This window comes from Syngnathus acus, chromosome 8 (genome assembly GCF_901709675.1).
Source record: "Syngnathus acus chromosome 8, fSynAcu1.2, whole genome shotgun sequence".
NCBI lineage: Eukaryota > Metazoa > Chordata > Actinopteri > Syngnathiformes > Syngnathidae > Syngnathus > Syngnathus acus.
The window spans coordinates 560,163-588,143 of NC_051093.1; the positions used below are offsets into that span (position 1 = coordinate 560,163).

General features: G+C 47.6%; 2 protein-coding genes across 3 annotated transcripts; one reads left to right on the plus strand and one right to left on the minus strand.

Annotated features, from left to right (window-relative positions):
- Positions 1-5,016: 5,016 nt before the first annotated feature.
- tbcd (tubulin folding cofactor D) lies at positions 5,017-26,739 on the minus strand. Of its 2 annotated transcripts, XM_037257127.1 has the most exons (39): positions 26,241-26,739; positions 23,902-23,952; positions 23,725-23,822; positions 23,508-23,609; positions 23,288-23,434; positions 20,834-20,889; positions 20,543-20,675; positions 19,948-19,993; positions 19,225-19,357; positions 19,035-19,159; positions 18,830-18,890; positions 18,674-18,748; positions 17,986-18,077; positions 13,299-13,455; positions 12,386-12,443; positions 12,288-12,317; positions 12,019-12,104; positions 11,859-11,939; positions 11,685-11,758; positions 11,470-11,587; positions 11,011-11,071; positions 10,923-10,945; positions 10,809-10,840; positions 10,652-10,714; positions 10,505-10,581; positions 10,356-10,437; positions 10,076-10,194; positions 9,905-9,996; positions 9,113-9,253; positions 8,118-8,201; positions 7,717-7,875; positions 7,502-7,640; positions 6,712-6,836; positions 6,413-6,490; positions 6,263-6,349; positions 6,105-6,192; positions 5,928-6,037; positions 5,745-5,829; positions 5,017-5,611 (listed from the first exon to the last, which is right to left on the minus strand). In XM_037257127.1, the coding sequence occupies exons 1-39, from the start codon at positions 26,497-26,499 to the stop codon at positions 5,576-5,578; spliced, it is 3,663 nt and encodes a 1,220-aa protein (XP_037113022.1). In that variant the 5' UTR covers positions 26,500-26,739; the 3' UTR covers positions 5,017-5,575. The 2 variants fall into 2 exon arrangements, with proteins under 2 accessions (XP_037113022.1, XP_037113023.1); XM_037257128.1 differs by lacking the exons at positions 5,017-5,611; positions 5,745-5,829 and having other exon boundaries at positions 5,923-6,037; positions 6,413-6,504.
- Positions 13,748-17,695, plus strand: znf750 (zinc finger protein 750). Its single transcript, XM_037257208.1, has 3 exons — positions 13,748-13,838; positions 15,793-16,860; positions 16,960-17,695. The coding sequence occupies exons 1-3, from the start codon at positions 13,765-13,767 to the stop codon at positions 17,399-17,401; spliced, it is 1,584 nt and encodes a 527-aa protein (XP_037113103.1). The 5' UTR covers positions 13,748-13,764; the 3' UTR covers positions 17,402-17,695.
- Positions 26,740-27,981: the final 1,242 nt, after the last annotated feature.

Consider the following 27,981-nt stretch of genomic DNA (forward strand, 5'->3'; position numbering starts at 1 on the left):
GTGGCTGGAAGTGCCACCTTCGGGGATGGAAGTCCACGCCGCCACACGCCTGGAAGTTGACGGCGGTGCTTGGGGCCGTGTGGCGGTGAACTATTTATGTTATAGTTATTTGATATATTTTATTTCGTGTAGCAACTTGTACATGTTTTTATCGTTACAATTCAGTAGTTGTTGGCTCATTTAACTCTTGTTTTGTTAAATAAAGAGCCGTTTACCAAACCCACATATTTCCTTGTACTTTGTTAACACTACAATACAGTTATATACTAGATCTGTGAAATAACGACGAGGCTGACGTCAGGGCGCACGCGCGGCGTTGTTGACAAAGTACGAGGAATTTGATCGATGGATTTAATGATTTGGAGTGACACAGATGGTTTGATATTATTGCTTATATAATAGTTATTTGATATATAATTTATACATCGTTATATGGGCCTGTGGAATATTTTGAAGTGCATGTTACGTCAGGCCCGTTCTCAGCTCTTCGTTTGTGTTTATGTCACGTTAGCATACCTATCGTTTAGCCTGTTGTTGCTCGTTCATGTCTGTTCTTGGTGTTGGATTTTGTCGAATAAATTTCCCCCAAAATGCGACTTATACTCCGGATCGATTTATATATGTTTTTTTTCACGTTATTGTGCATTTTATGGCTAATGCGACCTATATTCCGGAGCGACTTTTAGTCCGAAAAATATGGTACTCAAAATACACCCACAAGAAGTGAAAACAGAGAGGCCACAGCTCCAAAATCAGCAGAAAAACTGCTCTGAAAACAAGTGCATAGACAAAGTGAAATACGGTTTATTATTTTTGTGTCATCTCAAGCTTACCGCTTTACTGTGTCCGTCGTTTCCATTGAGTGAAGGAACTGAACCATCAACGAAACGAAGTCTTTCGGGGAATCCTTCTCTATACTGACAAAAGATTTCTGAAACACTTTTCCCACAGATGTGGGAACACTGCTTGAAAAATGAAATTTGACCAGGCACTTCTTTGAGGTTCTGATGCTGGGGGAAGAGTTGTGTGGATTTATTGATCCAACAACGGAACATTTTGATCTCTCCACTTTGGCACCCTTGAGTTGTTTGGACTACAAAAGTCTCTGAGTAATAAAGATGGCGGATTTGCGAAACCGTTTGGCTACACCCATTACCTTGTTTGGTAGTCCCGCCCCAAAGGATGTGACGTAATAGATAAAAATACGAAATAGAAAATGGAGAAAACTGAACAGAGTAAAAAATAGCCCCCAAACAGATCATAAAAGTATCTCTGCAAAACCTGGAGGGATAGAATCCCTACAATCCCTACAATCTTGGAGACTCCAAGTGCACAATAAAATGAATATAAAAGCAAAAAAAAGTGGATTTTCCATATCGCTCATTGATTGCCATGTTTTTGACAAGTTTTTCATTTCTGTTTGGCTCAATTTGCTTGAAAATAACCCCGAAGGCCCTCTTTTATAGTTCTTTGCTGTACTTTTGTGGGCAGCAGAAGCATATCAAATTTCAGCCATTCTGGACATGATCATTTTTCAAGATGGACAGTTCAGATGACGTGGGTTCCAGTCTCCGTGGCAACGCTTTAAGTGGCCCACAGTTAGGCCCCTTCAGAAATAAAGGCAAGCAGACGGGAGCTAAAAAGGATGAGGTGGTGGGCTGGGAAGTGGAGTTGATGAAGTAAGGGAGATTTGAAGTGGGTGGATTTGTTTATTTTTTTAGGGGGGGGCATTCCTGAGCCAGCTGTGGACCGGAGGGGGAGATTCTCCTTGAATGTCTGACAAATATAACAAGATGTGTGCTATTTCAGAGCTCCGGGCAAAGTGGGGGAAAAAGAAAACACTGGCATACTGCGGCAGAATGACGTGGGAAGGCCAGGAAGAAGGTTTCTGGAGAGCTAACTAATGACAGTAGCAGCACTTTGGTGCAGTGAGGCGGGCCGGTGGTGGAGTGTTTTGCACCACCGACGCAGCTCACAAATGCGCACGCACAGGTGGCGTGATGGCTGGACAAAAAAAGGGAGGAGGCCAGGCCAGCCAAAGGTCCCGCAAGACACTCAACGGTCTCAGGAAGGATTCAATAGCAGCAAGATAAAAACAAAGCTGAGCGCCCGCCGATTTTGAGAGCTCATGGGGCGTGCTGCAGGAAATTATTCAAACTTTTGCACTTCATCGGAGTGACCTCAGAACAAATGATGATAACCCTAAAGCCGTGGCAACCTCACCGGAGATGACCCTCTTGCGCTCATCCGCACAAGAAAGAGAGCCTGTCAGAAGAGGCTTGAAGTGGTGCCGCCAAGCCGGCGAGCGACCCGCACTTCATGGCTCAGTCCCTGAGGGTGATTGTGGGAAAACACCAGCCCGCCCCCATCCTTTCCCGTTACGGGTCGGGGTGGGAGGGCAGCTGGACTCTGTGTCACAGATGAGCTTGCGTTCACAAGCGCAGCATCCAGTCGTGCGAAGCTACGTTTGCCTGCCGATGCCAATTGTCGTACATCATCAATACATTGCATTTCCTACCAGAGTGTGGCCATTGGCACTCAATTAGCCAAAGCAACGACAAGGAAACTGAAAGGGGAGCGGGTGGGGCAAGGAGAGCAAGCTCACAATGAAGCCACAAGTTAAAGGCAACCAGCTGCCGGGATTCCCAAATGACTATAATCAGAGATGGGACCAAGTCACACATGTGCAAGTCTCAAGTAAGTCTCAAGTCTTAACCTTCAAGTCTCAAGTAAGTCCCAAGTCATTTTTTTCTTGGGCAAGTCAAGTCAAGTCCTTAAATAGGTCAAGTCAAGTCCAAGTCGAGTCCTTAAATAGGTCAAGTCAAGTCCAAGTCAAGTTAACTGTAGTTTTTATTTATTAACTTGCTCCATATTAAATCATATTTTCTTAATTCAGTTTCATCATCATATTCATTGCATTAAAGCTATATATACACACCTATTTAGATAAATGAAAAGCACTTACTTGGTAGAATGGCTCTTCAAATGACGGACAAAGTTTGAAGTTGTCGTCTGGCTGTCCGAAATGTTTTTGTTGCATATCTCGCACTGTGCTGTCCGTCTTTTGCCGTCATAAAAGTAATTGCGATAGCCGAAGGTGATGCCTCGCGGTACCGCTCCCGCTGACATGTTTGCGCATGTCTGATATAAAGGGGCGTGACTCTTCAATAAACACGTTCGGTAGGTAGAGAGGGCACGACTGATTGATTGACAGGGTAGTGATCCAATCATGACAACGCCATTCTCAGCCTGCGCTCCTACCGTGTTATCGATATTATTTTTTTAAATGTATTATTAATTTTATATTCAAACTGAAAACAAACTAAATAACACTGAAGTCATTCAAGTCATCGTGTCTCAAGTCAAGTTAAGTCACGAGTCTTTAACTTCCAAGTCGAGTCTCAAGTTTTTTCATTTTTTGTCAAGTCAAGTCACAAGTCATCAAAACAGCGACTCAAGTCGACTCGAGTCCAAGTCACAGTGACTCGAGTCCCCATCTCTGACTATAATTGCCGGCAGCAGATTAGAACTGGCCAAGGCTGCGGCTCATAATGACAGCGTCCGCCACGCTATTTTCATCGGCGGCCCGGAGTCTTCTCAGCCGTGTCATTATCCCCGACCCACGGCCACCTTTTATATACGGTGCCGCTTGCTGCGTCGCTCATTGATTGCCAACGGAGAAGCGCGCACCCATTCTAGAAACTTGTGATCTCCTTCCACGTCCAAGCATCATGAGGCCCGGAAAAAACATGGCTCATTTGTGCACTGAGGGCGGCGCTGAGCCGCCGTCCGGATGAAACCGGCAGCCAGACAAGCGCCGCCATTGTCCCCGCGAGGGCATGATGACTCGATGCGTGACTGGAAAACGGGGAATGATGTTAATCATGTTGCTGCAGGTTTGGAGATATTCAAGTGTCTTTACACAATGCTGGCCGCCTAGACGCCGAGTACAGACTGACCCACAGTTCAACCCAATCATGTTTGTTGCTATCGTATTGATCTCCTCCTTTCGCAGCATTTCTCTTGGCCCTAGCGCTTTTGGGATGTGTATGTTGACTTGAGATGTTTTTGCCAATCAAATTTTAGCCTGCACATGTTGCCACGTCAAGCGCATCTGCCCTAGCTCCTTCAAAATCTCGTGCGCCGGTCCAACCGTGTTTTTCAAATCGGTCCTGGCGGGACGGGGGCAGGGCACGGCAGGCCCTCAACGATGTTAGCATAGAGAAGATAGATAATATTCCAAGAAGGGCTGGCGAAACGATGCCATTTGTTAGCCTTCCTGCGGGGCTTCCGATTATGCGCTAGCATGAGGCTAGCGGGCTTGAAGGCAAACCTATGTGGCATTCTATTTGGCTTGACAGCATGAACACTTTGAACAAGAGTGGCACCAAATGCTTTTTTTATTTATTTATTTTCTTCCCAAGACCGCTGCTTGTTGCAAAGATCCTAGCAGGCGATTGCTAATGTCCAAGCAGGCGCCCCCTCCTCCTCGAGTCTCCGGCTCACTCTACAAGGCCGACTTTGTATACGAGCCATCACCATGGCTACCAACTGTAAGCCTTTGAACAATTTGTCATCTCAGGCCCTTGGCATTGTACTGAAAGCTTTTTGCTGACTTTACCGTCAATTCGCCCCGGTGAGATGAACCCCCCTTTCACAATAAAACCACTCCAGGAATGTCCGTCTGGGGCTGGGATTGAATTAAAGTGGAATTATGGGCAGGGCGATAGATATTAAGACTTGGGGCGTCAACGTGGCTGGCTGGCACAATCAACAATTCCAGCGCTTATCCGCTGGCCTAACATAGCCACAATTGATCCTTGTGGCTGCTATCGTTGAGACGTCACAGAGAGCTCCGAATTCTCCAAAGCGCAACTAAGCCCAAAAGGCACAGCTGGTTTCAAGGATTGCACAATTCTCAATCATCCATCCATTTTGTCCTCATTTGGAAAGAATATGCTAGCAGCAGAGGGTCTAGTTAGGATTCCGTGACTCATATTCAAAGCGCAAATTCTTATTTTATTGTCAACGTTTGACTTTATGTTCAAATGGCGTGGTTCAAACGCAGCCTTTGAGCGCCAAACAACAACAAAGACAAGCAAGTTCAACTCCATACAAGAAGGCACAGATCCCCCGGGAAAAGGAAGAAACCTTATGAAATGAAATCCAATTAGCACAAAGAATGCAAGGCAAGATGTCCGCGAGGCTGAAGTCTCGGCATCGGGTGCCAAACGGTCCACGAGCGTGACGCAACAGGCGGCCCTTTGTCAAGAGGCCACGGTAGGGCAAAAGTAGCAAAGCGAGACCTTCAATGCAGGATGACATTCAAATTCAACCATGCCACATCTGTTATTCCTTAAGACATTTCACAAAAGGACAAAGAGTGTCGCTGGAATGGCAACATGCTTGGTGTGAGCACTTGCTTGACACTATGAGCACAAATGCAAGAGCAAAATGCAGCATTTTGATTCAGAGATTGTTACAACAGTTTGAATGCGACAAAAAAGAGCAATGCAAAGGATGACGGCTCTTTTATTTGGCTGACTAAGGGAAGACTCATGCATTCAACGCGATGTCATCCGTCCATTTTCTGACTCTCTGGGGACATGTTCTGCCAGAGGTGGAGAAAGAGACACATGAAGACAGCTGTGTGTAACGCGCTTGCAAATTATCAACGCAAGTCCCGATTGGTGGATCAGAAGAGATGTCGCTGAGGTCAAGACCAGCTGTGTGTGGTGCGTTACCTGAGCAACGGGAGGTTTCATGGAGACTCCCAGCAAATGATGTAGCTCATTTCTAGTGGGGTGCAGAGTGGCAGGTTCACGTTCCCTTAAAACAAAACAAAACAAAACAAAAAGGGGAGGGACATTGCTCGCTTGGAGACGTGAGGTGAAAAAGGTATGGTCTCTCAAAACGTGGCTCCTTACCAGTCGGTATCGCTGAGCAGGTTCATGACGTCGTCCAAAATGTCAGGAACGACGACGTCGTCGTATGTCAGCAGCATCTCGTACATCAGCCTGGCAGTTGTCGTTCTAACCTGCGGAGAGACAACAGAATTAAAGGGAGGCGGCTGACGAGTGCACTGTTGTTTCTTTGGAACGTACCAAGAGGAAGGAGTTGCAGAGAAGCATCAGCAGCTCCTCCAAGACCTCTTTGCGGACCTGGCCCGGGAACTGGATGAGACCGCAGTAGCTGGCGGAGATGAACGAGTGGCACAAGTCAGCGTGGACGTTTGCTATTTGCTTTGCTTGCAGCTACTCACACGGTGACACAGGCGCGCAGCTTGTACACGTCCTTGGACCGCCCAACCGCTCGGCACAGCGACAGCAGCTCCACGCAGAAAGGGTGACTTGGGGGCAAAAGGTACATCAGCGCCATAGCCCACGCGTGAAAAAGCCGCGGTGACACTCACTCTTCTTCCGAGGTGAAGATGTCAAAGCAGCCGTTAGACAACAGCAGGTTCGACATCTTGAGGAAAGGGAGGGCGATTCTGAAAAGGACATCCTGTTGAAATCAGTTGTAAGCCAGACAAGTCAAAGGAGAGGAGGATGTCGTTGACTAAGACCATTCAATCCATCCATCCAGTCACTCATTCATTCATTCTTCCGTCCATCGCTCCATCAGACGTGACTTTGCCCTGATCACAAAGCAGCAAATGGTTGACTCAATGTGCTTTGGGTGACAACAAAGACCAAGAGCTGCTCTTGGTACCTGGTATTGCGCACATTTTCTCTCAAGATTTGAATCAGGGCATCCATGGCAAAGTGCTCCAGGGCGGCGCGGTCACCTTGGATCCCACGCAGGAAGTCAAGCAAAGACTGGGAGGAGGCCGTCACCTGGAAGGGGCACAGCAGCTCAGCGGTTCGTTTGCACAAACGGGCCACATTCCAAATCTCGCAGCCATTCAATCTGCTGGAGCTCGCAGTCCGGCACTGTGTTCCAATCGGCGCTAAATTATGAGCCTTGCGACGGCTTGTACGTTTGTCGATGACATAAAATCCTCTTTCGAGGTCCCTAAATAGATAGGGACCTAGCCGAGGTTCCGCCACAGGACGCTTAGCGGAAGGCCGGCCTACGCTTTGGCTCCATGATTGTTGTGTGTTGATTTGGGTCCGGCCCATTCTGCAGGCGGCCCTGCGCCAACATTTCCGAGTCTTGTGTGTAGAAAAAAAAACAGTGGCGAGAGCAAAAACAAACTCGGACGGACTTCGTCGGCAACGCGGTTGTTTTGCTAGTGACCTCGCAGATGGAGACCTCGCAGACAGACAGAGAAAGAGAGACAGACAGAGACAAACAGAGTCAGAGAGAGAAGGAGAGAAAGAGAGTGAGGGGGGGGACACTCGACTGAGCCCAATGATGAAACGGAAATGGACCATCGTCTAATGACGATGCAAGATCTTGTGAGACGCTCAGCTCCCTCTTTCAGTAGATTTGCAATGCACACGTTTTCCCTCACGAATCACAAATAGTCTACAAGAGGAACATGCTGCCGTCCACTTACTGTGGATTGAGCCATCCCACCCACTGACACTGTGAGGCCCAGCAAGGTTTGGTCACGGTACTCGGGCAGTCCAAGTAGCCGGGTGATATATGGAAAGGCTTGGGATGGCGCTTTCCAGTTCAGACTGGATTTGACATCCCTGAAACAGGAAGGAAGAGCACCTCGTGAAGGTGACAAGGCAACGTGAGCTGGGCAGGCGACAGGCAGGCACTCACGGTGGAAAGATGCTTAACAGCGCCTCCTTGTGGGGGATGTGCGGAATAGGCGGGTCGGAGTGGTGCAGGAGGTGCGTGAAGATGGCGCCGGCGTGCGCTCTGTAGCGGTCGATATTCTCAGCTGACTGCCGCGCCAGCTTGCCCATCATGCACTTCACCCTGCGAGCAACAATCACAATTTCCAGCAAATAAAACCCCACCGTGGCGGGTGTGCCGTCGAGCTGCCTGAGAGGGCTGAACTATTTGGAAAAGTACAAGCAAAGTGCCATGATGAACCATCAATTATTTTTCTTGCGTTGTGTTTCAAACTAAAACTGTGTCATGTAAGGAGGCGTTAACAAACAATCTCAAAGGAAGGCGCGATGGAAGGGTCTCGACTTGGACCCTCGGCATCTACTCACTGCTCTGGGAGGAGGATCTCTGGGGCTGTTTGTGTCACCAGGATTGTCACATCCTTCAGACTCGTCATTGCGGCCTCTCTCACCCTAAAAAAAAAAAAATCAAAAGAAGGGAGGGTGGGGGGGGGGGGAACAGGTATGGTGAGATTGCATTAAAGTTGGTGGCGTACATTGAAATTGTCAAACCAAAATGGAATGTGACTGGTGTTTTCAAATACAGGTGCATCTCAATAAAGTCAAATATTGTAGAAAAAAACAAAAACATCTTGATGTTCATTTCAGAAGTTAAATTCCAATATACCGTAATTTTCGGACTATAAGTCGCGGTTTTTTTTCATAGTTTGGGTGGGGGGGCGACTTATACTCAGGAGCGATTTATATACATATATGGGTTTTTTTCACTTTTTTGGGCATTTTATGGCTGGTGCGACTTATACTCCGGTGCGACTTATAGTCCGAAAATTACGGTATATTAGAATAGATTCATTGAACAGAAGGTTTAAGACTTTTTCCTACTGAATTTTGATTTACAAAAGGGCACATTTCATTTAGAAAGGATGTCTTCAGTCATTGGAAAAAAACTAATCCCAAAACTAATCAAAATGAAACCTAATCAAAATGTATAGTAACCATTCTGATGAAAAAAACAAAACAATAAAACAATAAATCATGCATTTGACATTTTTTGTAATAAAACTACAAAAATGGATTGCGTTTTGACCACATTAGAGGTTTTGAATATGCACCTGCAGGCCTTATGTTTTTGAACAGAGGTAGAAAGAACGTGCCTGTCCCGTGTCGCAAAAAAGGACAACGGACGAGCCGGGCGGATCGCATTCCTGCCTGCTGAGGAAGCAAGCGTTGCCTCGGGCTATTGCTAAGACAATCGGGTGTGCGCAGGGGAACAAGTGAGGCAGGCCCCGAGGGAGGGCAACATTGTCAACAAAAGAGAAAAAGGCAGCAGAGGAGGAAAAAGGCAGCGAGCGAGCGCCACTCACCAGGCGCCCACGCCCCCTCTCCTATCGGTGGCGTAGTCGTCCATACTGTCCAGCAGGACGGCGTACACGTGGGCAATGTTCTCCGAGCACAGAAAGGACGCCGGGGACCCGCCGGTACAAACGCCCGCTTTCAGACATACTCTGATTAGAAAGAAGAACCAAGATGGTCACATGTCAACACTAACACCCCGCAGCTGCGCTCAAAACATTGAATGTGTAATCTTTAAACGTTGTTGGTCTTCGGGGCCAAAGGTTGGCGGTTCACAATGGGTATCCAGTGCGTATTTTCTGGTGCCTTCCTTGCTCAAAATTATACCAACAGGGCAGGACTGATTCAGCTACATCTTTATTTCTCTTCTCCAACAAGTCAACTCAACTCACATTCCCTCTTTTTTTTGTAAGACGCTTGAATGCCAATTGAGGCCTTGTTTTTAGACGGATAAATAAAGTTATGTTGAGTTTATCCTGAAGACTTTTGGAGGGCCAGCGGGAGGGGGCCCTGGAACAAGTAAAAAGCACAATTGTTTGAGAAACCCTCGTGGGAGCCCTGTCAGGAAACGTGTTAATAAATGAAGAAAAAAAAAAAGCGTAGGCTCCCATTTGAGTGACATGTCATTCAGGTCCTGCGGGTAGAGCCAGTCGGGTCAGTTTTATCTTTCCCTCAGTGAAGCTTGCGCACGGCAGAACAAACAACAATGAAGACACAAGAGTGCCTTTGACGAACAAGGACATGGCAAAAAGCAAACAGATGAAAATCACAACCCAATAATGGAAGAAAAAGAGGGCGCTCACTGGGCCAGCGCTTGGACGGCGTCCCTCCTGGCCTCCGGGAAACGGCGCTCGCGCAGACAGGCGGCGTGCATCTGGCCAAGGCCGTCCAAGATCTGGGGCCACGCAAACGCAACTTAACGATGACTACGTCGAGCGAGCGCAGTACGAAAGGCACCTTGACTTGAGGCGCACCTGCTTGAGCTTGCCGCGGCTCATAAAGCCCGGCAGACAGCCGAGGGCGAGGGCAGAGCTGCAACGACTGAGCATCTGCGGACTCCGCAGCTCCTCCGTATAGCGAGTGACGAGCGCGCCTAAACACATACAAATTACATTTGGTTGGCAAATTGGACAACTGCGACCGGCTTCATCAAGCGTTTGCTATGAGCAGACATTTACAAAACAACAACAGAAAAAGAGACCTGTCATTGCATGAAAAATGTCACAAATTAATCTCTCTTGAAAAATAACTCACTCTGCTGCTCTGGGTCAGCCTGGCCGGGCCGGACCTGGTAGTATTCCTTGCACAAGGCAGACAGGGCACGCAGGGCGGCATCCTGCGGACGCAAACCAGAACGCTGCTCAAAGCTGAGCGCACTAACGGTGCCCACGCGGACGCATTACCAAGACGCCGTCCTTGACACGACCTGAGAGCAGATGAAGTGACCCGATGGTGTCGTCAACAAGCGCCTGCCAGCCGGCTGCAAGGCAAAGCGGCAAACTCACGCGCCTGTCGCGACTTTTCACGCGGGTTCAAGCAAACTGACTCACCGATGACCGGCTCGTTCTTGAACGGCATTTTGGACAAGGAAAGCGTCTCAATAAGTCGGCACACTGCAATTCAAACAAGGAGCTCGGATGTCATCTTGCAGGCAGGAAGAATGACGTTCATTTTAAAAACTTTTTTTTTTTTCCCAGAGTGACTCACTGGCTGGCCTCATCAGCTCTCCACCAAAGCCCCTTCAAAAGAAAACCATCAAAGCAGTCATTATTATGAGGGATGCCCATCAGCAGCATGTTGACTTCTTCCGGTCTGCTTTACCTGTACTGTTTCCTGTCTTGGATCTAAAAGTGGGTCAACACATCCAATTTAGCCCAAAAACTGATTTAACATGCACAGCGTGTCTTACTTTCTGGTGAAGATCCTTCAAAGCTGCCACACACTCGGAGGGAACCATGTCCATGACAGTCCTGTTGCTTGGAACAATGAGATAACAAAAACTGTAAGAACTTCCAAAGCACGTTCCAATTTTGGATTTGCGGCAGCACGCGGCGCTTCAACTCATTAACACGCACTTCTTCCAGTGAAGCGAAACAAAACACTCGTTGCAATGGCAGCAAGCTTTTTGCAAGGGAGCGCTACTTGGGAATGCAAAGGGCTGACGCTTTCACATACAAAATGACCATGTTATAAGTTGTGGTCACGATTTCTCCCAAAAATGATGGTAGCAAAGAGATGAACGGCAAAATACCATGTTGAAGATGTGAGCAACAGCTACAACCCAGGTGACTTGCGAGCGGTTGTGTGCTTGAAGGCGACCAGACGCCGCCGCGCGACTGTTTTGGTGGCGTTGCTTGTAAACATTTACCTGCCAGTGCGGAGGCCTAGTTTGTAGAGTGCATAGGTCACCTCCGCACACGCCAAGATGGCTCCGTGGCGACCTTGAAGGTCTGCCGCCGCCGCCATCTTCAACAGCTGTGGCAGAACTGCAGCAAAGGCGCAAGAAAGACTTTTCCTTTGTAAAGCTTTGTACGGATAAAAATGCTCCTGGAACAGTTGAGCAAGGCTGTGCAAAGGGTTTACCCGAAGCCGCCATGTAGTCAGGTGCTTGAGGCGTCAGGTTGTGAAGCGCTTTGGAGGTGAGCTCTCGAATCGCACTGGAAAACACGTTTGACAATTGCTTACTTGTTGTTGGCAAAATGTGAAGAGATGACTCAAAGAAAAGAAAACATGACACAAAAAACACACATGACCTACCCATCCCAGTGGTTGACCTTCTTGACGACCAAGTGGTCAATCATGGCTTTGGTGTACTCAGGAAAACTGGCAATGTAAACACTGCAAAGCCAAAAGCAAATTCTGAAGGTGGGCGCTTGAGTCGCAGTGGCGCTTCTTCCCTCGGCTGACAATTGCTTACCTAGTGTTCAGGTAACAGCAGTTGCGAATGCCCACAGCGTGAAAGTCCGCCGCCGTTGCAATGTCGATGCCGTGAGGGAACGTCCCCTGCGGTCAAGAACAAAACGCTTGAACAAAACTGCAATGCTAAAGGGCAGGCCTGAACTTTGGCCTGCCTTTGTGACTATTGCCCCACTGTTGGAAGGCTTTCACTAGTGCTGCAAGATGAACACTTGGTAGCAAATGAGCGGAAAACCCCCCCCACAATATTGGAGAGGTGTGATCACCAACCTGCCTGCCAACGTTTTCCTGGAAAGCAGCCTGGGACAAAGCAAAAAATGTTCATGAGCAAGATGCACAGGTCACAAAGGTCGCTAGGAGGCACTCACTGAGGCGGCCCTGCGGCAGCTGACGTCTCGATCGAACGTGGCCGCCACCAGCAAAGAGCTGTCGAGGCAAACAAGCATGAAAACCCAAGTTCAGCCGGCTCACAATTCAGAAATTCTGCTTTGTGCGAACCACTTCACCAAAGAGATGCATTCACACGAGCTCATTCCAAAGCTCATGAAGCTGCTGCTAGTAGAACAATTTCATCTTTTTAGCTGATCATGCCCATCGGAATCGACCCATGTTTGCTCCGATCGCAAACCACGACCCGAAGGAACAAAGAAAGAAAGAAAGAAAGAAAGAAAGAAAGAAAGAAAGAAAGAAAGAAAGAAAGAAAGAAAGAAAGAAAGAAAGAAAGAAAGAAAGAAAGAAAGAAAGAAAGAAAGAAAGAAAAGAAACAAACAAAGAAAGAAAACGCTAAGACGAATGCTCCGACCAACACAACCAGCGTGTGTCTTTGGGGGCAGGGATCAGATGTCAACTACCTCTGCTGACACTTTGGCCTTTAACAACGGCACCCACCCCGGGGATAGGAGAAAAAAAAAAAAAACGAGTCCTGATTCCACTCCGGATAAGTCGTTGCTCACGAGGCAGGATCGACCAGTTACCGGCAGGGTCTGTGAGACAAATGCTTTGCCTGGTTCCCACACACGCAACAGTGAGTCAGTTTCCCTTCCAAGGGAGCAGGAACCAGCTTGTCAAAGCGATGACCGAAACCCACAGCCGACAGGCAAAACCCGGCAATCCTGTCCATGAGGGCAAAGGGAGGGAAAGGTGTTGCTGAGGCCGGCGGGCTGCTGAGTCGCGAGCCGCAACACGTTTGCCTTTGCCACGAGCGTTATCGACCACTCCGACTCGCGCCGGCCCGGATCGAACTGGGTCCGGTTCTCGCAGTCAGCCGTCTTTTACTCTGACCTTGCAATTTGGTTGACATAGGGCCGCAGCTCTTTGGGATCGTAGGCCCTGGCGAAGGACCAGCACACGTAGCAGGCGGCGTCGCGCACGTTGTAGCCAATGCTGCACGCGCCCCTCTTCTCATCGTAGGTCAGGGCCAAGGTGATGAGCGGCACCACTGCACAAGACAAAGTGGCCCCATGTCAGCATCAGCCAAACGAAACCTCAAAGCATTTCCCATGGGACGCCTGCTCGCTGGGGAATAGAGCCCACTCACAAACATGGAAAAGCCAAAAAAATTGACACATTCGAGCGATAAACGAGCGTGCCCACAATTATTTGTCAAAAGGAGGACCCGGGGTGTGCGGGGGCGCATAGTGCAAACCATTGCTGGAGGCTCGATTAATATCAGCAACATTGGTGTTGCCCGAGGGCGCCGCTCTTGGGACTACTGAGGCCCCGCCCACAACCGCTCAAGCGAAGGTGAATGGGCTTCACGCACGCTGGCTCGCACAGTCACTTGAGGCAGAGGAGCGGGAGCCACCTCCACTTCCAGAGCAGGTAATGGTGATGGCTTTTGTCTGACGAGCATATGGTGATTGGCAGCATGCCGATTGGTGGGCGGTTGTCGTTCCTTTGATGTTTTGAGAATTCAGGTTGTAAGCTTGACTCGACGTTAAAACCGATACAAGGCTGCTGTATCCAAAAGAAAATCTCTTTTGGATGCAGCAGCCTTGGTTTTTTGTCATAGAGCTAATTGGCGTTCTTAGCAAGGGAGTGGCCAAACTTGAGTGACAACTTCTTGCAACAGCAAACGACAAGCAAGTTCCTCCGCGTAGGCGCCACCACAGCTTGTCGTACATGCTTTCGAAAATACAATGTGGAAAAAGGCTCAGGTAAAAGAAGAAAACGCACACTCCTGGTATTCCTGGCAGCCAATGACGGCCGGCCGCAATGTGATGAGCGACAGCAGCGGGTATTTTCCACGGCATTTGCGGCCATGCAAATGCACGGCATGCATATGTTTGCATATGCAAGCATGCGTCTGTTTGGTATACGACCTGTTTGCGCCAGCAGTTGAAGAAAATCCATTCGCCTCAGGCTGCGCGCTTTTGGGCGGCTCGAGATTTTGGAGCGCCTGCTCATACACTCGTATTATTCAAAACAAATATATCCTAATGCCTTTGGGCCAGGGTGAAACTTATAAGCAAACAGAAGAAGAAAAAAAAAACACTATTTGTTGGCTTTCATCCTCCCAAATGATGTTCCAGTTGCAGGGATGAGAATGGCAAATGTGAAAAAACACTGAAGAGTGGCCGGGAGTCTGGGGGGCCGATGACGGGAGTCTGGGGGGGCCGATTATATATATATATATATATATATATATATATCATTGAAGATTTATTCTTTAATGATATCATGACAATAGCCCAACATTAGCTAACTTTCTAAACCCACATCCTTGTAAAAAAACAAAAAACATGCCTTTGTGTTTTTTTGATTCGATGTGCTCCTTAATGTTCCTAGCGCCTCCATCCCCTTAGCTGATCATATCTTGACAGAGAATACACAAAACCTTCCCCGGGACATCTACTTTACGGATATGTTCCGTCAGGCACGTGGTTACGGACTGTGTTCCGAGTTGTAAGATGACGCTGCTCTCGAGCCATGCCCAACTGAAACAGTTCTTGATCCCGTTCGACTTGTCTATTTCCCTGGCACGATCCTCATCTTTTTTCTCCAAAACTTTAGCCATTCTGGCGAAAACTTTAGCTGAGCAGGCCCTAGATCTATCTAATTAAATAACTCGTCTACATGTGATGAAAACCCAATCGCAAATTCACATTGTGGCGGTGTAAAAACACTTAATTCTCCGCGTAAGTTAAGTTAACAAGTGGAAATAGTAGCGCCAAAATGCTGCCGAAAATAAGGCAAATGTCGCATCACTGCTGCCAGTGAGTTAGGTTTACAGAGGCAAGCCGATTTCCGTACTCGCAGCTTAACTAATTTTGCCTTGAGATGTGCCAAAAGATGCTGTCGCGGCAGGCGAATGCTCGCGAGTCGCCGAGGCCAACGTTGCCCGGTCAGCTGGCCGGCCGCTTCCCCCCGCATATATATAAAAAATAATTCTCAACGGATTTGCACGATTCACGAAAATGATACTTTCGACGGAAAAAAACACGGAAATCAGCGGATCCGCGGAAAATTCTCATCCCTGCAGTTGATCCCTTCACATGTCTGATGGCTACGCTGAAAACGAGTCGAGCTTGGGGGTGCCTGCCGTGGCATCCATTCGACGGACAACCGTCCAATTTCATTTCTAGCCGCAATCCGAGCGCTGAACGCAAACGACAAATGCAATGAAAAATGGCGCTTAACTTTCAGTCGCACGCAGCTAAAAATCGCTCGACTAACGACACGAGTCGATACGAGATCATAAGAGTGGAAGAGAAATGCTTGGGCTCTCAAGTGTTTCGTTGGGTGTCACATTTTGCCCCCCCCCCTGTCAATGAAGGAATTGGATGGCAATGGCCAGTGCCCAAGAACGGAAGCCCAAAAGGCCACACTACATCCCGCGCCCGCCGGGGAAACCCTTCAAGTACCAGTGCTTCCAGTGTCCCTTCACCTGCAATGAGAAGTCGCACCTCTTCAACCACATGAAATACAACTTGTGCAAAAACTCCATCTCCCTGGTGTCCCAGAAGAACGGCCAAACAGCTCGCCAGCTCAAGGCCCCCGCCAACAAATCAAACAGTGGGGCCACTTTGCCAGGAGCGCAGGAGAACGCAGCGGCGGCAGTGGAAAGAAGCCACACGGCGGAGGAAGTTGACACAGAGAGCGACGCCGCGGGCGTGAGGGAAAGTGGCCTCTTAACAAAGGCCAGCAACGTGGCGGCTGAGGAGCTCAAGCAAGACTGGCCTCGCCCGTCCGCCTTCTCCCTGGTGACGCCCAACCCCGACGGAGCCCAAGCAAAGACGTCGTCAGTGCGGCTGTCAGACTGTCCCTTCCCCTGGACGCTACTGCAACTCCCCGCACCCGTGGGTCCTGAGTACACGCCTTACTTTGGGCCTTTCTATTCTCCCTACGACCACACCGCAAGGGATCACACGAGTGCGTCTTCTCCTCTGCACTTTGAGTTTGCGGATCCCCAGAGGCCGGTGATACCGCAGGCCACTGCCCCGCCTTCCGCTTCACTCATGGCCACAATGTACCCATACCAATACTGTCACCCGACGGACACGAGACGGCCGCTTCATTGCGGCCTGTACAGAGCCCGCCAGCTCTCCGGGTATCTCCCTTTGCACTGGTACTGGCAAAGCCCGGCTGCTGGAGATAAGCACGTTGACATGCCGTCTGCTCACAATCATTTGGCTGAAGAAGGGCAAAGCGGCCACAAGGAGACTGGGCTGAGCCCCAAAGAGGGCTGCTCTGCCCTGGGCTCCCCCAACAGACCCAGCCAGAGGAAGCAGCAGGACACTGACCCGCAGGGCCGCCGCTCGCCCATAGAAGAGCAAAGCGACGCCCGGCGCAAGGACACGGCTGAGAGCCTGCTGCAGCTCGGAACTCTGCTTGCCGACGGGGGGTAAGAAATGATCCGCTACATTCGTCCGTCCGCCGCACTCACGTTTATATTTGTTGTCATTTTGCACGACTCCAATTGCTGGACGGATCTCACCAACAGATGGGCCGAGAGGTTTGGAAATTGCGGCATGCCCGCACGGTGCTCGGAAGCGGCGTCCGAACAGGAGGACAACACAGGCGCCGTGGCACCGCTAAACCTCTCGATGAGGCACCCGGACAGCTCAGGCGCAGACGAGCCACAGGGTGCAGAGGTGCCGCTCAACCTCAGCCTCCGCTTTCCTCACGCCGAGCCCATGGACGAAGAAGCGTGTGAGCAGAGGCAAAGGGCGGCGCTGGCACTCTGTCAGCTCGCCTTGCTGCGCCGGCCAGCGCAAGATTCCGCTGCTGCCGACCGGCTGCCAGCTTTGAGGGAAAAGAGCAAACGAAGGAATGCGGCAGGCACCGAGCGACCCGGCGGCAGTCAGGCCAAACTGCAAAACCCACACAAACCAAAGAGGAGAAAAGCGGCAGCGCGGTCCGTGAGGAGGCCTCGTCGCTACTAAACAAGGAAAAGCGACACTCGCCTTTCATCGCGACTGCTCGGACCTTTGTTGATTTGGTTTTTCTCTGTTCGTCGCTGCAAAATGCATCGTTCTAAGATCTGAGATGACTGCAATTTTTTTCTGGATTAAGAAGAGACAAGATGGACTGTATTCTTTGTTATGATGAGATCATCCTCTTGAACATGGACATTACTGAAGCAGTGAAAGATAGATGCTGATCGCTTCGTAAGGAAACGTGAGGTCGCTCTTCCCGGCATGTAATGTCTGTTAAAAATAAAAAATTAATAAAGCTTACAGTCCATTCGTTGCACCTGTGCGAGACAAGTTTGACTTCCCCATTAGGAGCTGGGTTTGGGCATTGGGCGGCACAACGCATCCACATGCCGCAACGCGCCACCCGTTGACCATACGAAAATACAAATATGCTGATATCAGTAAAGATGACACAGCTCTTACAGGTGTACCTAATAAAGTACCTGATGAGGCATGGGGCAGTGAATGATGATGGGGCATGTTTTTTTTTCAGCCAAATAAAAGCATGAATAAAGATACACTCAATTTATGAGGATGTAATGATGACTTACCCTGGCTTAATCTGGAGGGCAGCAGGAGGCCTCTCCGGCCAAGTTCGGCAAGGGCCAGACAGCCGCCGTGCCAGCTGTCCGTCTCCTGGAAGCTTTTATACACACATGCACATCCGCACAGACAGACACACACACACACACACGCACGCGGTGGCATAACGCCTCGTTCACACTGGGTGCAGAACGGTCTTGTGCCGCACTTTGCAAGGAATAGAAAGCATTTGAGTGAGCGAGTCAACTCACACTGGCTGCGACGCACCAATGGAACGTCGCTGCCGTTTGCTCACCGTCCGCAAGCCTATTTTTTCCGTACACCGCAAGCATCTTTTCATGAACCCGGAGACACACTCGTATAGGAAATTGGGCATCGGCGTACTAGGTGGATCCGGCATATTTAAAAATAAAACAGTTTTCTGAACTAAATTTTTCGTTTAATTCACGACAACATTACATATCTACAACTTACAGACCTTTCATTTCAGTTAACTACATAGCTTGGCATGAGTCGGACATTTGAAAGGCAAAAAACACTAAACACAAAACGTACTTAATGTCCCAAAAGCATATAAATGTGAACAAAAGGATGGCTATTGTTTACAAATAGCTCTCTTTTACCATCTTTTTATCATGTGAACTCAACGCCCCCCCCCAGACAGGCAGAAAGGGCTTTCCCTCTGAACTAACCTACCTGAAGCAGTCCAGCACTGACGCCACCACCTCGTCCGCCAGCTCCTTGGGAAGCCTCCCAGTCACTCTGCCAACACTGAATGGGTTCAAAGGCACACTTGTGCTTAATGAGGAGCATGAAGCAGCAGGAAGTCTTGCGTGTACGACAACTCATTACCCCTTTGCCGCAGACCAACGCACGATTGTCTCCCTGTCCTTGAGCCCGGCCAGTAGATGCTCTGAGAACAAAGACGATGGCAAAACGTTGACCCATCTGCTCAACGGGCGGTCAAGATTACGACCGAGCCCGATTGCGGCTGCTGTGGCTTGCATTTCACATCCCAAGTGTGGCGCTCAAAAGCAAAACAACAGAAGCCACTTACCAATAACAGTCTCTAACTCTTGTGGGATATCATAGTGGTCCTCCCCTCGCGTGGTCTCTTGGAGGGTGTCGGCGGCTGGGCTGCTCAAAAGGCTGGATGCTATGGACCTGCTTCCTCTCTGGTACCTTGGATGCATTCACGTCATGCGTTACAGATTCGGATCACAGGCGACGTCGCTCTCGCGTCTCACCTCCAAGGGGCCAAGCGAGGCTTCAGATAGGTGAGGCCGAGTCGCTGGATCAGTTTGACGTTGAGCTTCCTCAGAGTGGCTTGGCTGCTCTTTGAGAGCCCTTTTGGTTCGAGACAGTGCAAAACTCGACAAGCTAGGAGGGAACAAGGACAACATTGTTCACGATTGCACAGTTGGGGAAATGATCATTTTTCAGGAAAGTGTTGTACATTACGTTGCAAATTCAAATGCTCCCATTTATTTCTTTGTCGCAACGATATTCCATCCTCAGCTTAACCTGAGCCGAGGGGAACTTTATAAAAAGAGGAAAAGGCTCCCCCGCCCGATTGAGAGAAGCCTAACCTGTCTGCATGCAAATATGCCCTCTTGACGAAATTTTTTCTATTCATATTCTTTGTTGCCACAGGCAAAGGCAACTGAATGGAACGAAGCCCATGCAGGCAAACTCGAGCGTGAACCTCCCACTGAGGAAGAACAAACTTCACAAAATGCGTGTGTGTGTGTGTGTGTGTGGCAGTGGGTGGCAGTGAGTGTGTAGGTGTGTGTGCGCGTCTGTCAGTGGGTGGGAATCCCAAACAGCCAAATGTAATTTCACCTCCAAACAGTTTAGTGCAATACTCTTGGTCATACAGTCAATTCCAATCCCCTGGAAATCAATGTGAATACTAGTTTGATGAATGTGATTACTAGATTGATTTCACATCCATTCAAACTTCAACCTACCGTGCGCTAAGAGATCCTCCCGCTTGCCGTGCTGGAAAAGCATCGCCTGTCAGAACACAAATCAGATGTCAGTGAAAAATTCTATGCATGTGAGATTTCACCATATGTACCAGTTTAAACTCAATGTCCGCGGCAGAGAAACAAAACAATGGTTTCATCCCTACAACAATTGGTTTAAGGCCTTGATACGTTGCGGGAATGCGTTCAAGTTTAGCGGCGTCATTAAATGCCTCGACTTGCTTGCGTGACCAACAGTAACGTGACAAGGGCCTCATTGACACAACGTGCAGATTTGGTGGGAGGCATTTTGCTGTGTCGCGTGGCAACTTTGACGGATACTGCACCTTTTCAAAACGAAACAGGTCACCCAAACATCCAGTGAACAACCGCAAGAGGTATTTGAGGAGTGGTATGCAACTAACGAGATATAATTTTTTATCCTCCTTTTTGACAGAAGCATGTCACAGATAGGTTATTGATAGGCCTGGCAACGCTTTTAACTTATGACAAAAATGATTCATTTATAAATATATACAAAGTATCAAAGGTTTGACCCACTTGTTCATGCGCGCGTGCATGTGTTATTCACGCTTACCAGAGACTGAAGAGCACCATCCAGCAGCCTGATGGAGTCCAGGGACTGGTCATTATTTTGTTCTATCGTGTTAAGGCTCCAGTCCAGGAAGCCTCCAAGGTGCTTCTTGAGCACATCTGGCCGCGTCATGAACCTCTCAAGCAAACAAATAACATCAATGGAGCGCCACATTTATGAGCCAGGCAGCACAACACCGCCCTCTAGTGGTCCACATGAACACACTACAGTTCAAAGTCAGGAATACTCTTCTGCGTAAGAGTCTTTTGCAGAAGATTATTTTACCATGCTTACTTTGACACCAAGACGGAAGCAGCAAGCCTGCAGTTGTCGCTGACACCGAGATAGGACTGCACACAGAAAAGACATGATCACAAATATGTGGACCATTTCTTTTCCTGCTGTTAAGGAGGTCATGAAATAAACGTGCAACGTCGCAAATATGTGGACCATTTCTTTTCCTGTTAAGGAGGCTATAGAGCAAACATGAGCAGTATTAGCGATATCAAAACCCAAGCATTCACATACAGTGATCCCTCGTTTATTCCTGATAATTGGTTCCAAGATAGGTGAAAATCCGTAACATGAAGTCAATATTTTTATGATATCCGTACAAGACTTTTATTAAAAAAAATTAGTTTATTGTATTTTAAACACTTTATTGTGTTTTTAAACACTTTTTAAACATTTGAAAGTTAAACTGACTTTTAGAAACATTCTTTAGGGCTTCACTAAAACTCAAAAGTCACAAAAGAACTATAGTAAACGTGTCACGGCTCCGCTCTGCTCTCGCCGCGCTGGCCTACTGACGCGCCCTCGTGCTGGTCCGCAGGGGCGCGCATATCCAATGCGGAGCTGCACGCGCTAATCAGTGTTGATTGCTGCCACCTGTAGCCCATGTTACCGGCTGATTAGGGCATGTATTTAAACCCCGCAAGCCCATCAATCTGCGATGGTTTTTCTACCTCGATACACGTATGCCTGCCATCTGATTCCCATTTGCCTTATCCGCTGTGTAGCGCGATGCCCATTTCCTAATTCGCTGTTTAATGAAAGCCTGCTTTTATGATCTGCTCTGGACTTTGTTTGGCTCAACTTTCTGCCTGTCCCCGACCACGCTATGCACGGGCTTCGATGACGCACGACGCGCTCACTGACCAGCGCGTCAGCTTGCCTCATTGTCCAGCTCTGCCAGCATTCCACCCCTCCTTATCTCCTTTAAACTAAAGAGCCCATGCTGCATTTAGTTGTCCGATCTTGTTCGTGACAAAACGAAACACAAATAAGAGATGTAGAAGAGTGGTTACGTAGCGGGAGGCTGAGATAAACCGTGGTTAGAACCGCTCTTACAGGTCTAAGCCAATCAGCGGCAAGGATACAAATCAACATGTTCCCATTAGTCTTGTTTCCTCTACCGGCCAATAGTGTGCTGTAAAGACAGACAAAGCCCCGCGTTCCAAGTGACCCTACAAAAACCCGCGATGCTCTGAAAATCCGTCCGTCCGTCTTTTAGAACACTTGTCCCCATGGGGGTCGCGGGCATGCTGGAGCCTATCCCAGCAGTCATCGGGCAGTCGGCGGGGGACACCATGAACCGGTTGCCAGCCAATTGCAGGGCGCATAGAGACGACCAACCAGCCGCGCTTGCACTTTGGAGTGCTCAATCGACCTACCAAGCATGTTTTTGGGATGTGGGAGGAAACCGGCGCGCCCAGAGAAACCCACGCGGGCATAGGGAGAACATGCAAACTCCACACAGGGAGGGCTAGAGGTGGAATCGAACCCGCACCCTCCTAACTGTGAGGCGGACGTGCCAAGCAGTGTCCCACCGTGCCGCCCTGCACTGAATATAGCCGCAATATTTGTTTTCATAAAAATTCGCAATGCACAGAGGCCGCAATAGGTGAAGCGCCAAGTGGCGATGGATCACTGTACTGAAAGTAAGTCAACCTGAATCCAAAGTAAACCTCTAAAATGGACTTGACTACATACAGGTCTTTGGAAATTAGTCTGGGAGGGCGCCATTCATTTGCATTTTTGGAAGACTGCTTTTATTAAGACCTGGGAACTGCTTTCAATTGCAGGTACAAAGAGTACCGTATTGGCCCGAATATAAGACGACCCTGATTATAAGACGACCCACTCTTTTTCAAGACTCAAGTTTGAAAAAAGACTTTTGAACTCCAAATTTAATTTTTATACAGAAAATGATTACAGTACATCTGCAACAAATGATTATAACAATATATTCGAGAGAAAAAGCAAGTTATTTTGCCTAATTCAAATCATGCAAAAACTGTCTGTCACATCCTAATAGTTGAACATTTAAATATGTAAACTGAAGTGCAATAGTGTAAATGAATGGCTTCTGGTTTTTCCATTTTCTGTTATTTGTTCTTTTATTTTCTTCTCTTTTCTTTCTTACCGCTATTTTTTATTTTTCTTCTTCGTGCTACCGCTATTTGTATTTCTATTCTTCGTGACAGGCCTGGGGAGTTAAGTTCAGCATTCGCTATAAAAATATCTGGCGCCATCTAGCGTTGTGAATGGTTATAATGTTTAGACCCCGAATGTAAGACGACCCCCACTTTTTCAGTCTTATTTCAATGCAAAAAAACACCGTCTTATATTCGGGCCAATACGGTATTAGTGAAGTGTAATCTGTCTCCTGTTTTGACTTTACGTGCGTGTTAGAGCATTCTCAAACGTAGCACCTGGCGATGCGGCATCGGAACGAGTTCAACTTGCCTTGGCAATAGCAAGGATGCGCTCCATGATGGGCTCTCTGGCGCGGCCGTTTTCCGACTGCAAGTTGCCATCCAGGCGAGAAAGGTCAAAGGGCGTGAGGCAGGTCATGGACAGCCACAGCAGCAGAATATAGCGTGTCGACCATGTCTAGAAGAAGGGCGACACGGTCAACTGCTTTTCCCGACCCCAAAACGGAAGGACCGTCTCGTGCCGATGGAACCTGTGTGTCTGTCGGATCCTGCTTGGACAGCAAACCCAGAACAGGCTCCATGTCGGCGACCTCGTGAGGCAAACGCCGCATGAAGATTTTGTAAACTCGCACCTGGGCACAGACAAAAATCAATAATCAGTCAAGAGAAGTGACCAACGGTCGCGTGGTCACATTTTCGCAGCATGTATTTTTGAGACCCAATGAATTAGATGCACATCAGACTGACCTTACAGACGATGTAGAGGAACTTGAAGGCCAAATGAAACAAGGAAGAAGGGCAGTCCTCACACCTCACCGGTTTCAACAACATGTTCACCATCCACTCTAAAACATAATGAATGCATTTAAATTGTATTTCTTCTGGGGCCTATTTGAGTTTTTCTTTTTTTTTTTACAAACTTACCCAAGTGTGGGTCCAGCAGATGAGGTTGATCTTGATATCGGTCGAGAATCTCTGTTAAGTGGACATGAGCAAAAATAGTACTATTTATTCATGGTTAATTGATTAGAGTACTTGGCAGAATCTTAGTGAAATGTATACGTATTGTAAAAAACAAATTGGTTGGTCCCCAAATAAAAAAACAAATTAGTGACTTTGAGGAGGAACATTTGTGGGCTGAGCACATGAACAGTGAGCAGGTGAGCTTTTCCGCTACAGTGCCTTGCGAAAGTATTCGGCCCCCTTGAACCTTTCAACATTTCGCCACATTTCAAGCTTCAAACATAAAGATATAAATTTTTTTGTCAAGAATCAACAACAAGTGGGACACAATCGTGAAGTGGAACGAAATTTATTGGAGAATTTAAACTTTTTTAACAAATAAAAAACTGAAAAGTGGGGCGTGCAATATTATTCGGCCCCTTTACTTTCAGTGCAGCAAACTCACTCCAGAAGTTCAGTGAGGATCTTTGAATGATCCAATGTTGTCCTAAATGACTGATAATGATAAATAGAATGCACCTGTGTGCAATCAAGTCTCCGTATAAATGCACCTGCTCTTTGATAGTCTCAGGGTTCTGTTTAAAGCGCAGAGAGAACCATGAAGACAAAGGAACACACCAGGCAGGTCCGAGATACTGTTGTGGAGAAGTTTAAAGCCGGATTTGGATACAAAAAGATTTCCCAAGCTTTAAACATCTCAAGGAGCACTGTGCAAGCAATTATATTGAAATGGAAGGAGTATCAGACCACTGCAAATCTACCAAGACCCGGCCGTCCCTCCAAACTTTCATCTCAAACAAGGAGAAGACTGATCAGAGATGCAGCCAAGAGGCCCATGATCACTCTGGATGAACTGCAGATAACTACAGCTGAGGTGGGAGAGTCTGTCCATAGGACAACAATCAGTCGTGCACTGCACAAATCTGGCCTTTATGGAAGAGTGGCAAGAAGAAAGCCATTTCTCAAAGATATCCATAAAAAGTCTCGTTTAAAGTTTGCCACAAGCCACCTGGGAGACACACCAAACATGTGGAAGAAGGTGCTCTGGTCAGATGAAACCAAAATCGAACTTTTTGGCCACAATGCAAAACGATATGTTTGGCGTAAAAGCAACACAGCTCATCACCCTGAACACACCATCCCTGCTGTCAAACATGGTGGTGGCAGCATCATGGTTTGGGCCTGCTTTTCTTCAGCAGGGACAGGGAAGATGGCTAAAATTGATGGGAAGATGGATGGAGCCAAATACAGGACCATTCTGGAAGAAAACCTGTTGAAGTCTGCAAAAGACCTGAGACTGGGACGGAGATTCTTCCAACAGGACAATGATCCAAAACATAAAGCCAAATCTACAATGGAATGGTTCACAAATAGACGTATCCAGGTGTTAGAATGGCCAAGTCAAAGTCCAGACCTGAATCCAATCGAGAATCTGTGGAAAGAGCTGAAGACTGCTGTTCACAAACGCTCTCCATCCAACCTCACTGAGCTCGAGCTGTTTTGCAAGGAAGAATGGGCAAGAATTCCAGTCTCTCGATGGGCAAAACTGATAGAGACATACCCCAAGCGACTTGCAGCTGTAATTGCAGCAAAAGGTGGCGCTACAAAGTATTAGCGCAAGGGCGCCGAATAATATTGCACGCCCCACTTTTCAGTTTATTTGTTAAAAAAGTTTAAATTATCCAATAAATTTTGTTCCACTTCACGATTGTGTCCCACTTGTTGATTCTTGACAAAAAATTAAACTTTTATATCTTTATGTTTGAAGCCTGAAATGTTCCGAAATGTTGAAAGGTTCAAGGGGGGCCGAATACTTTCGCAAGGCACTGTACGTGCCGTGAGAACGATGTGCTTAGGCCTGAGGAGCTGGGAAATGTGTGATGTAGGGTGACCAGACGTCCTCTTGATGGACATGTACTAATTTGGAGCCCTAAAAAAAATGCCCGGGGGAAATTTCCAAATCGGCTGGGATTTTGTTGGACTACCTCAAACATAATTGGGTTATTCGGGCCAATAAATGCAATCGCTATACAGACACCATGTCATTTGTGTCATAGATCACCAAATGATTCCCGAGCGCGGCACCGCTGCTGCTCACTGCTCCCCTCGCCCCCAGGGGATGGATCAAAATCACACGGGGATGAATTAAATGCAGAGGACAAATTTCACCACACCCAGATGTGTGTGTGACGATCATCGGGACTTTAACTTTTACCTTAACTTAATATATGACACAGATACCCCCCCCAAAAAAAAGGTTTTCTGAAACCCAAATCTGGTCACCCTAGTGTGATGCTCACTCTGAAACTTCTCCGTGGCGGACTCCCGACCGGTCAGCTCCCCGTGGACGTCCGGCAGACCCGCGATGAGAGCCTCGACCTCGTCCCGCTCACCGAAGCCCTCCAACACACACGTTTTTAGCTCTCCTCCGTCCCCAGAGGAGCCAATTATCTCGCCTTGGCTCGCTTCGTCGCCCCCGCACCCGTTGTCCATTTCTGATAACCCCATTCCGCCACCGTCATCGCCTGAACACGCATCTTGTGTCCTCGATAAAGCCATCTTCTCTGTTTTACAGGCTCCAATAGGTGTGACGTAGAGGCTAGCTTGCAAGTGTTAGCACTCGCAGTTAGCAAACAGAACGCGTTGAAGCTCCTGCATGTACGCTCTTGTACAGACGTAGTGAGAAACTAATTAGAAATGGCTGCACGATTAGGTTAAACTACAATAATACCAAGTAAACAGCAACCAAGCAGAGCGTTACGCTTGTTAACGAGTGCCCTGCCCCGATACGGCAAGCGGCTCGTGAGTGAACGATTCGTTCATAAACAACGAATCAATTCAGTGAACGAGAGTAAACGAATCACTTCCTGAAGTGATTCGTTCTTTTTTCTTTCCATATAACTTCAACCAGCAGGTGTCAGTAATGCCCATTGAAGCTGGTGCCACCTCGCCGTAAAACAAAACGAAGAAGAAAATGACATAACTTCCCGTTCACGAACGAGTCGTGAATTGCATTTCCCCTTCACCAACGAACAAATCTGTGAGTGAACGAATCACTCAGTGAGTGAATCACTCACTGAGTGATTCGCATTTCCAGTTCACCGCGAGAACGGATCAGTGAGGGAACGAATCCTGGCTTTTCCGTTCGCGAACGAGTCAATGAGTGAACTGCCTTCCTGTGCATCAACGGATCAGTCAGTGAATATGTTGCGTCTCCTGGCGTGAACTATGTAAGCCAGAATGTAGATTTACGATTTACTTATAGTAGGTTTTAAATAACGTGTATGCATATATATGCCTAAATGTTGTTATCCAATATATCGACTGCAGTTTCACATTAGATTGCTGGTTTGAGATGTACTTTTATTATTAGTGTGAAGGCGAAGGCACTTCACACTTATGGTATTCTACTCCATTCACTTTATTATTGTGTGAAGGCGATGGCCTTCGCACATATGTTATTCTACACTATTCACTTTATTGTATATATATATATGTATATGTATATATATATTATTCTACACCAGGGGTGCGCAATACGTCGATCGCGATCGATCGCCAAGCCACTATTGGTCGATCGCGTGATATTATTATTATTATTTTTTTTTCTTTTCGCACTTGACGCGTGTACAAACAACGGCGCTAACAACACAACACAAACATGCTAGCTCGCAAGTTCCCTCCAATTGTCAGAACCCTGTTTTTTCTCTTAAACTTAAGAAAGGGTATAAAAATGAGTGGGGCAGCTAGCCATAGTAAGAAGTATCACTTTCATAGGGAATGGGAGTAGGACTTTTTTTTCAGGACATATATATATATATATATATATATATATATATATATATATATATATATATATATATATAAAAAAAAATTTTTTTTTTTAGTGGGTAGATCTTTGTGACTTGGTCATTTCAAAAGTAGCTCGTGAGCTCAAAAAGTTTGCCCACCCCTGTTCTACACCATTCACTTTATTGTGTGACGGCGATGGCCTTCACACAATTCTACTTATTCTACTCCATTCACTTTATTGTGTGAAGG

Excerpts from the sequence above, each read along its gene's own strand:
- znf750 (XM_037257208.1), top strand. The coding sequence starts at position 13,765 with ATGGGCTTCACGCACGCTGGCTCGCACAGTCACTTGAGGCAGAGGAGC. Across the intron at positions 13,839-15,792 it reads CACCTCCACTTCCAGAGCAG|GAATTGGATGGCAATGGCCA; the intron begins GTAATGGTGATG and ends CTGTCAATGAAG. Across the intron at positions 16,861-16,959 it reads ACTCTGCTTGCCGACGGGGG|ATGGGCCGAGAGGTTTGGAA; the intron begins GTAAGAAATGAT and ends TCTCACCAACAG.
- tbcd (XM_037257127.1), bottom strand. The coding sequence starts at position 26,499 with ATGGCTTTATCGAGGACACAAGATGCGTGTTCAGGCGATGACGGTGGC. Across the intron at positions 23,953-26,240 it reads CGCCACGGAGAAGTTTCAGA|AGATTCTCGACCGATATCAA; the intron begins GTGAGCATCACA and ends TCCACTTAACAG. Across the intron at positions 6,038-6,104 it reads TCTGCAACTCCTTCCTCTTG|GTTAGAACGACAACTGCCAG; the intron begins GTACGTTCCAAA and ends GTCTCTCCGCAG.